At 40.8% G+C, this 10,456-nt stretch overlaps 1 protein-coding gene across 3 annotated transcripts; it reads right to left on the reverse strand.

The window, feature by feature from the left end:
- Positions 1-16: 16 nt before the first annotated feature.
- Positions 17-8,616, reverse strand: nostrin (nitric oxide synthase trafficking). Of its 3 annotated transcripts, none has more exons than XM_050049681.1 (16): positions 8,543-8,616; positions 8,275-8,360; positions 8,095-8,178; positions 7,818-7,880; positions 7,641-7,722; positions 7,490-7,552; positions 4,964-5,062; positions 4,715-4,840; positions 4,121-4,219; positions 3,911-4,036; positions 3,312-3,420; positions 3,060-3,148; positions 2,821-2,946; positions 1,176-1,431; positions 998-1,090; positions 17-911 (listed from the first exon to the last, which is right to left on the reverse strand). In XM_050049681.1, the coding sequence occupies exons 1-16, from the start codon at positions 8,567-8,569 to the stop codon at positions 775-777; spliced, it is 1,665 nt and encodes a 554-aa protein (XP_049905638.1). In that variant the 5' UTR covers positions 8,570-8,616; the 3' UTR covers positions 17-774. The 3 variants fall into 3 exon arrangements, with proteins under 3 accessions (XP_049905638.1, XP_049905640.1, XP_049905639.1); XM_050049683.1 differs by lacking the exon at positions 8,543-8,616 and adding an exon at positions 8,490-8,541; XM_050049682.1 differs by lacking the exon at positions 7,490-7,552 and having other exon boundaries at positions 8,543-8,605.
- Positions 8,617-10,456: the final 1,840 nt, after the last annotated feature.

Below are 10,456 nucleotides of genomic sequence, written 5' to 3' on the forward strand. Positions count from 1 at the left end.
CACTGATTTTGACAACACCATGTCTTTTGACACAGTAAAGCACTCCTTATTTATTCATTACTGATAGATATGGATTTAATATGCATTTTTGTATAAAATAAGTTAAAGGTTCGATAAAAATCTGGACTTGTTACTACATAAATACTGGTGTTAATTTTATGCACAAGTGTCTGAGCATGGTCGTGTTGCAGTTTTGAGGAAACTGTTTATTTGGCATAATTTCAAACCCCGGAGTTTGGCCTTGAGAGAACAGGTGTTCATGAGTAAATGTCTCTAAATCCTTAAAAAATTCACCAGTTTACTGTAGATGCTCTTCAGAAGTAAAGATGAATAAAATAATTGGTCATGATTCATGTAAATGGTAAACAGTTTAATTTTCTCATGTCATTACCCAGATTAAAGTAGGTGGAGATAAGCATAGTTTCATTTCCCTGGGCTTCATTTTCACTTACGTTCATTATAATCTATTAAAATACAACTTCATTTGTTTTTCTGTACACAGTGTAGCATAAATAAAAACAATGGGTATAAAAAATCACAGTGTCAAAAAAACTTCAGGGAAAGCAATGAAAAAAATCAGATCTAGGAGAACATGTATTATTAAACTGCATACTTTTGTTTTTATTAACCATTTTAAAGCTATGCATATCAGTCAGTACACTACAGTAGTTGTAGGTGGTACAAGGCTCCTAGTTGTTGCCACTGATTTTTTGGCAGAAGTGAATCTCTTTGATTCAGGATGAGTTTTGTTCATTTGGTGGTGAGTTAAGTCGCTCAGGCATCAGATGATTTGACGCTGCCCAACACAGGCAGCTCCTCAACGTAGGCTGATGGGAAATGGCCTGTCTTCCCATTAAGTTTGCCAAACCACCAACCATTATCCTCCTTTCCATAAATGTCTAGCAGATCTCCTGTGAAACAAAAATCCAGTCATTTTTATTAGATTAGTTATAAACCTCATCTGTTTTGGATAATGTACACTTGAGTAGCCACTTACCTTCTGTCAATGCCAATTCATCATCCTGTTCAGGTGTGAAACTGTACAAGGCCTTGCATTTTCCTATACTGCCCAGCTCTGATGTTGTTTGACCTGTTCAATATTGATGTTTTTCATTGTTTAATTCCTGATGTGCTGAATGTAAATAAATATTTGTGTTGCTCTGCAAATGCATTACCTTGTTCTTTGTCATCATCAGTGTGAGACAGGGCTCCGTTAACGGCGCCGACACACTCTGCAGCTGCAGTTTCATGTGTTACAGCTGTGGAAGTGACTTGGTCGGTGGCACTCGGTAAAGCCTCCACAGACTGCTGTGTCCCAAACTGAGAGGGCCCTTTGTAAATGATTGAAGCTCTCAGTGATCGTCGGGATCTATATGGAGCCCTCCTGAGTTTGACTGGACGAGTCAGTTGAACGACGCTGTGCTCACAGTCCTTAAGCAGACAAATAGTTTGGGTTACATAATATACTTGTAAATCTTAAATGCAAATTAAGGGTGTTTTCACATAAAGCCTGTTCGAAACAGACCAAATTCGGTCCTCTTAAAGTGCACCAAGAAGTGGACTAACAGAAAAGGGACTCGGTTCTCCAGACCCAAGTTGTATCTTCCGTTCCCTCATCCTGCATCCTTGCAAGCATTACAGGCTGACATGGTTTCGTCTGTTTTTTCAAGCGTCCCGGTGCAACAGCTTGTGATCTAGAGGGCTAAATACAATGGCAAAGAGCAAAGCGAACCTGGAGTGCTTTGTGTTCACAATGCGCAGGTCAAGTGAATCGCACTCAGACCACCTCCTGAGGTTTTCAAAGTAGCCTACGGTTCGTTACAAAGGGGTCTGAGTTCTTTTGGAGTGTTCACATACGCGCAAAAAATGCTGAGTCATCGCTCTGAGTCTGTTTAGAGGGCTGAAAAGAACCAAGTGAGAAAATACAACCTGTTTAAAAGGGGAAAAAAGGGACCAAGCCTAAACGGTCACAACATAACTGTCTTGCACAATGAATGAGAAGAATATTCGTGCTGTGTAATCAATAGATGACATTCAGTTTAAAATTGAAAACACATTTGAAACATGAAAGGTGATGTCAGTGCAGGGGTACTTGAACTCAACCGACTAAAAAGGTTGGGAATCAACATCTGAGACCACTGAAATCACCTACAAGCAACTTCCTTAATTCAGCATAACACATTTACCTGAAAAATATATGCTGTCTACTTGTCTGTGCATGAGACTAGTGTTTAAAAAAACGAATGGTTGGGGGGTCGGTGGCCTAGTGGATAGAGCAGGCGCCCCATATACAAGGCAGCGGCCCAGGATCGACTCCAGCCTGTGGCCGTTTGCTGCACGTCACTCCCTCTTCTCTCTCCCCCTTTCGCACTTATCTGTCCTATCGATTAAAGGCAAAGTGGCCCTATAAAATATCTTAAGAAAACAATGGTTGTCTGCCTCTATGTGTCAGCCCTGGGATAGTCCAGCGACCTATCCAGAATGGGATTATATGAGACAGGCTCCTCTCGACCTTGTACCAGGATAAACAGTTGACAATGAATGTTTTGATGTGGGTTTTTTTGGATTCTTCGTTCATTGTTCAGGCATGTGAGAAAAACATACTTTTCTTCCCGAATTCAATATGACACCAGGTTATTAATTGTGTACCAATCGTCACTGAGATGCACCTGTGAAATATGTTAAGGAAGAGTTTAATTCTGTTTTCCCTGTTTCCCATTCAAACCAATGACATTACAGTTGGAACCTTTCCTTTAACGTACAGGCTTCCATTACCTCAGAACATACCTCATGTCCTCAAGATGATGCATTAAGTCTTACCTTATCTTTCCATTTTACAATGCTGTCACGAAATCGGTGAAAGGACTTGGGTCCCCCCTCTATTTCAGACAGTGATGCAGAGAGTTTGTAGTGAGTGGCCTCGAGAAGATCCAGTTTTAGAGTACACTACAAGTAAAAAGGCAGCTGCGTTAATGAAATGTGATTCATGATGAGTTTAACTAAACACCCATCTGTACACATCAATATTCATCCACTCTACACAGGCTGTAAATGTTTACCTCATCGATCTGCTGCTCAGTTTCCTCAAGGTTCTTTTGGTTTGAGAAAGATGGATTTTCAGAATATGTTCTCATCAGGTTTTCAATTCCTGAAACAAAATGTCGAAGGTGACTTAGAAACAAGAACGAATGACCTCACATGGGACTCTGCATTATGATTCAGAGTTGGACTGAAAGACCATTTTTCCGCCTCCATCAGATTATATTTTGTGATTTTAATGCATTATTTAATGGATAATGTGCTGAACTCGCCTTCTCGATCCTTCTTTGTTTTTGTAATGCTTTCCTCCAGGCGCTGGAGTTTGAGTTTAACGGCCTCTTTTCTTCGGTCTTTGGCCATTAATGATTTGCTGTCCTCCTCCTGGTGTGTCCAGATCACAGATCACACATCAGTTACTATGATGGTCTTGGTTAAAATCTAATATTGATGCTGTTTTGTGCCGAGGCTACGAGGTTTTTTTGTGCTGTATTTGCCAGACATTTTTACAAACCATGCTATCGTCACTACTGCACGGTACTCTGCACAAACAGTATATTACCTTTAATTGAATCAGGTAAATCCAATTGAGATTACTGTCCTGTTTTCAAGAGACCTGACTACAACCTAACAGCTGCATGATTTAAAATGAACAAAACAGTAAATAACCATTAGAGCACACTTAAAAACAGCCTTCATGTGAGGCCCTGTCACAAAATTATAAGTGCATCTTCATTTCTGTGTCTTCGACGCCCCCATCAAAAGAAACCCCCTGCAGAGATGACTGGGTGTGTCTTTGAATGGGTGAGTCACTGAATGAGCCTGTGGCCTGCAGACAAGCCTTCTCAGAGCAAAAAAAAAAAGGCAGACTTACAAAATAATCAGCCATCAGAAACTCAGTTTTGTGATCGTCAGCGGTGATGCTGTTTTCTTCCACCAGAGTTTGTATGTCTTTATCCATGTCCGCCCTTTGGACGGTCTGTTCTATCTGTCTTTGGCCCTGGAAGAGGCAGATATTTGTTATAATACCCATCAAGGGATTTAGTGCAAATGTATGAGCAGGATGGAGGTAAAGATGTCTTACATGTTTGAGAGTCTGTCCAAAGCTGGACATGTGGAGGTTGTATCGATTCAGAGTATTGCACAGAACTTCAATTCGCTGTTTCTCCAGCTCCTGTATGATCTGAAAAAGCAGAACATATTGCACTTTAATGTGTTGTATGCAGCACATTCAATCATCCTTTACTCTGTGCAGCATGTAATACCCTAACATATCACCTCCTGCTGGTGGATTGTCATCTAAACCTGGGGTAGATTTAAATACAAGCACGGATAACAAGGTCATAGTGACTGGAACGATTGCACAGTAACCAAAAGCTACCATTCATGGCTGCACGCTGTGTGTATCTCAGAGAAAACAGCATGAAATAAGCTGCAGAATAAACTGGCTGTGCTGTGGTAATTTGGTGCTCCAAACAGAGTTCTTGGGTGGTAGACTGACCCGGTGCTTATAGAGCATTTTCTGCAACCCAAAGCTCACCGGTTCAAACTCTTAACACAAATGAGGTGTCCTTGAGCAAGACACTGAACCTACCTGTTCACCCACAAAAAGCCTCTCTGGGTAAGGTGAACAGCTAAGTGCCTGCAGTATGAAAAGCAGGAGAGCATTTTTCCGCACCTGGTAGCAGTTTTTCAGTGTGTTTTCCCACTTGAGTCTCATCTGATGCCCCTCCATGTTAATATTAAAGTACTCCTCATCCACCCGCGCCTGCATCTCTGCTGACTTAGTCAGCCTGTTCAGCATCTGTAGTCAAGAATAGGGGAAAAAAAAAATTCAGTGTTGGCACCTTTTCCAGCAAGCATTCTCTCCCAGATGATGGGAATATATGTGGTGGTGAAAAACTGGTTTGGTAACCATATACTGAACCTTTTGTTTTTCTTTTTCTGTGCAAATTTGTCTGTTGTTTTCAACAAAGTTGAACAAAGCCTCATGCTCTCTTGTTAGTCCATTTAATTTCTTCTTTATCTGATTCAGAAGAGAAAACACATTAAAATATCACTGCTATAACATGATTATACAGGCCTAGGTAAACACTGAATAAGCTTACATTCAGCACTTTGCCATTTTAAATTTGAGCCAGTGTATACACAGGTGTGGCAAGGTTAGTGGTTCATTAAACTGCAGCTGCCTATGACTCATTTATATGATGAATACCTTGTTGTTGTTTTTTACATTAAAGGAACATTTCAAATCCTAAAAATGACCATTTGTAGATCAGTTAAGCCCGTTTCTGACCAAAACTTTGCAACGAGACGAAACCGTTTTAGAGTGCTGCAGAGAAAGGTTGCCAGTCTGAGCTTGACTAAAGCCGGCTGATGGTGTCATCTGCAACTCAGCTGGTCAAATCGCTGGCAGCTGGTTGTAGGACATGAAGTATGTCACCTGTTTCAACAGCCAATTAGCTTGTAGTGAAGTCTGCTGGTCAAGTCAAAATGGCTGCAGTTCTCTCAGCCGAGCCCTCTGTTTCCGTCCTCACTGTATGCTGGTGTCAGACAGTGGCTCGCTGCTGTTGCTCGCTGTACGTTCTTATGCCTCTCCACACATTCTCATTTACTGATTAATTGACACTCCATCTGATGCTTGTTTTTTCATTTTATCAAATTTTTCTTTTGTTTCTGTTTTTCGCGGTTTAATCACTACTATAAATGTAGCCAGTAGCTCGCTATCACTATCCTCATTTATATTTTAAGAAGCTACAAATTATTTTCAGCCACAAAATAAGCCTAAAAAAGCTGGAAATCAGAACGGAAGTACAGAGAGTTGTTGCATAGAGATGATACACCGTCTCATCTAGTTGCATCGGTGTGAACTGGCAGGTTCTTAGAATATTGCAGAACTACACATTGCAAGCAGTTGCCTGTTTCAACTCGTTGTGTCACGAATCTTTGGTCTGAACTGGGCTTTAGTCTTGTCAACCTTAAATTTGTGAAGAAAACATTGTTTTTCTCGCAGGCCTCTGCAGAAAACTGCAAACGTACTGATTTATTGATTGATTGCCGACCAGTTTAAAAGCAGGAAAACTATATCCAAACGTGTATTAAAAAACTATTACACAACTTGTTCAGTATAATCCATGTTACATTTATCCAGTTGTATGCTCAGTACTTCCAAAACACATGCATTTTCTCCAAAACCTTACTATTTAAACTGAACTGAAAGTGAAACTTATCTGCTCTCCTCAAAGCCAGACTCAAATACTAAGGGTTTTTTTTTGTTGCAAAAATTCATGTTTGGGAATTTCTGAGCGTAGGACTGGTTAATGAGGCTTGGATTACACTGCACAAGTTGCATTGGAGTTTGTAAATGGATGTTAGTTTTGCAGATGTCAATTGTTGTCCCCAAACAAACAATAAATCAATGTGTTTCCGTGAAGGCATGCAAGCAAAACAAAGCTTTCTTCACAAATTCAAGGTACCACGGCATGACTAACTGATTTATAATTGGTCAAATGTGGGTGTAGTATTCCTTTAATATTTGAGTCATTCCATTTATTCAGTTATTTTAGATACTACTGTAAATTGAAAGGAAGACTTATCATATATTCAGCGTAATACTAGAGTTTGGCCATGTCGTTGAGCCAGTTTGCTGTCTCTGTCAAGTATCTATCTGTTAGTCACTCACACTACAGCAGGAAACGGCACTTTAAAATAAAAGCTCTATGCCGGAAATTTGCTGTACTTCAAAATAAAGCGTATTTTTTAATAATCTTGACATGCTCGCAAGTCGCTTGTGGTCCATTCAGAATGAGACCATGACACACTTTGGGACTGCGACCCACCAGTTGGGAACCACTGGCATAATGCATTCTAACACATTCATACTAGGTTGTAAAAGTTGCCATAAACCTGATGATGTATGGTGTATTGTAGCAACTGCAAATGTTGTTTTTATAATACTTCATAAATTCAAACATAACACACCCATGATCAATTCACCCATTTTGCAGGACAGGCTGTAAAGCCATACGGACATTATGATGCTGAGCATAAAGTGTAGTTATGGTTGGTCGTAATACTTCCTTAACACTACCAAGATTTTATGGCATGTTGTGTATAGTCATGCATGAGCACAAACTATTATAATCCTTGAATTTGTAAAGTATTGTGATCCTGCTTTCAATGGCTCATAACTGTTTTAACACACCATTATACATTATTAAAGCTTGTATCAACTCAGTAATGCATTATGCATGTGCTGTAATACATTATGCAGGTATCTATTATACATTATATATACTATAAAGGTTTCACTATAAAGTTTACCATAACAGTCATGCAAACTTTTTGTATGAAGCATTTATGGATGGGCATGCTAATAATAAGTGTCTGTGCAGCAGCTGTGTCATAGCTGACTCATATCTCTGCTATATTTAAACACCTTTCTTCCCTTTACCTTGAGTTGCTCACTCCAATTAGCAGTAACAAGTTTTCCAGTTCTTTCAATGGCACTGTCAAGCTATTAAAGCACAGAAAAGGTCAGACACATATTATGGCTGGAACCTTGGAACAGACAGATACAGGAAGATAAAGAATCAATTCCATACAGGCCTCTTCCTCTTATTATGCTCGTCTAAGACTTGTCGTATTTCCAGAATTGCCTCCTGTTGAAATGCATTTCCTAATGATCTGAAAAGAGAACAACACGCCATATTCAACAACAGATCTCTGGTTTTACTCTGCGGACAGGCACAGTTATGAGGTGAACTCGGGTTGAAAACTACCTGTGGGCATCGGCTCTCGAGTACATCTCATCTGACACATGACACCAGGCGCTGTAGGTGGAACTGAGTGGGGAGTCAGCATGAAAAGGTTAGAGCTGTGGGCTCATTAACTCAACACCTGCCTGTGTTTTGATCACATCTAACTTGCTGGGCACATGTCATATCCCGTGATACCATTATTTCTGTTCGCCACCAAGCAGTTAGTCCCCAGGAGGAGATCATGTTTAACACAAAACAGACAAAAGACAGAGTTAATTAAAAACACTGCATCACTTACTTGTTTGGCATTTCTTTGGAGGCCCTGATGAGTTTGCCAGCAAGTTTTTGTAGTCCTTTGGCGTAGGTATGTTCCAGCTCAGCCCTAGAACAGGAAACGGTTACAGCAAGAGACAAAAACTGAGTCAAACAGTAACTCCGGCTGTCATTAGTCTAAAGGCCATGTCTGTGTTTAATCTACCTTTGCTGAAAAACTGTCATAAGCTCTTTGCAGAAGTACTCCCCATTTTTTGAAAATCTCTTCACATTCTGGTAGAGCTGGTTATACTGAAAGACAGAGAACAAGCCTCCATGAGGTGTTTGCCACAAAGCAATAATGGCCTGAATCCACTGAGTTCAAACCAATACAAAGTTAGCTGTGAAAACAATTGCATACTGAAATCTTATTTTCTTTACCCAGTGCTTTTCGGAAGTCGACACTGAGCTGGACTTTTCAAAGAAATACTTACAGAGCAGGTGCTGATAGGGTCCTTCATCTTAAGACCGTGGCTGTTTGTTGACTTTGGACCTGGAACTTTGACCACCCTCCTCCTCCCAAAGTCACTCATGCGGAAATCACCTGAGCTTTTGTCAGTGCTCTTTACAAAGGAAAATTCCAGCGATAGGGGAAGAAAAAAGAAAGTACAAATGTAAACTCAAGCTGGCTGGCAACTCAGTGTGCCGCAGATATAAAGATAGGAAAAATATAAACACAAAACAAAGGCCAACACGTACACCATTCAACCTGTCAGTGATAGCCAAAAAGGAGTACACTGACTAACTGAGTACCATGCAGCTATAAATGTTGGTAATATGAGGCTTTGGCAACTTGGGAACAGCAATCTGTAAACACAAGACTGACATGTAATCACCTTTGAAGCTGATATGGTCTACTTGTTAGCAATCATTTGCTTATTCATGCAACCAGCTGACACAGAGCAACATTAGCATTCATTTGTAGTCACAACATGTGTCACAGTTTTTTCGAAAATCTGCTGTGAAATCAGATATTTCTGGATACAACAATCACAATAACAGCCTGCAAAATCCAGCCACTTTATTAGGTACACCTTGCTAGTACCGATTTGGACCCTCTTTTGCCTTCACAACTGCCTTACTTCTTTGTGGCATAGATTCAACAAGGTGCTGGAAACATTCCTCATTGATTTTGGTCCATATTGACATGATAGCATCACGCAGTTGCTGCAGATTTGTCGGCTGCTGTGACTCTCCTGTTCCACCACATCCCAAAGGTGCTCTATTGGATTGAGATCTGCTGACTGTGGAGGCCACTGGAGTACAGTGAACTCATTGTCATGTTCAAGAAACCAGTTTGAGATGATTTGAGCTATGTGACATGGTGCGTTATCCTGCTGGAAGTAGCCATCAGAAGATGGGTACACTGTGGTCATAAAGGGATGGACACGGTCAGCAACAATAGTCAGGTAGGCTGTGGTGTTTAAACCATGCTCAGTTGGTACTAAGGGGCCCAAAGTGTGCCAAAAAAATATCCCCCGCACCATTACACCACCACCACCAGCCTGAACCGTTGATACAAGGCAGGATGGCTTCATGCTTTCATGTTGTTTACGTCAAATTCTGACCCTACCATCTGAATGCCACAGCAGAAATCAAGACTCATCATATTTTTTCAATCTTCTATTGTCCAGTTTTGTTGAGCCTGTGTGAACTGTAGCCTCAGTTTCCTGTTGTTAGCTGACAGGAGTGGCACCTGGTGTGGTCTTCTGCTGCTGTAGCCCATCTGCTTCAAGGTTTCACGTGTTGTTGGTTCAGAGTTGGTCTTCTGCAGACCTTGGTTGTAACCAGTGGTTATTTGAGTTGCTGTTGCCTTTCTATCATCTTGAACCAGTCTGGCCATTCTCCTCTGACCTCTGGCATCAACAAGGCATTTTCACCCAGAGAACTGCCACTCGCTGGATATTTTCTCTTTTTCGGACCATCCTCTGTAAACCCTAGAGATGGTTGTGTGTGAAAATCCCAGTAGATCAGCAGTGTCTGAATCACACCAGCCTGTCTGGCACCAACAACCATGCCACGTTCAAAGTCACTTAAATCAACTTTCTTCCACATTCTGATGCTCAGTTTGAACTTCAGCAGCTCGTCTTGACCATGTCTACATGCCTAAACGCATTGAGCTGCTGCCACAAGATTGGCTGATTAGCTTTTTGCATTAATGAGCAAATACAAATGTGTCTAATGAAGTTGCTAATGACTGTCTTGGTCTTGATAAACTCTGGTTTTGGTCATGACTTGGTCTCAGTTAGGTGTTCTTGACTACAACACTGCTCTGCTCTGTTTAAGAGGACCCTGAAACGTATTCAGCTATCATTCATCTAATCAAAATGTCTGAAAAAGGTCTATGG

This window comes from Epinephelus moara, chromosome 7, assembly GCF_006386435.1.
Source record: "Epinephelus moara isolate mb chromosome 7, YSFRI_EMoa_1.0, whole genome shotgun sequence".
NCBI classification, from domain to species: domain Eukaryota; kingdom Metazoa; phylum Chordata; class Actinopteri; order Perciformes; family Serranidae; genus Epinephelus; species Epinephelus moara.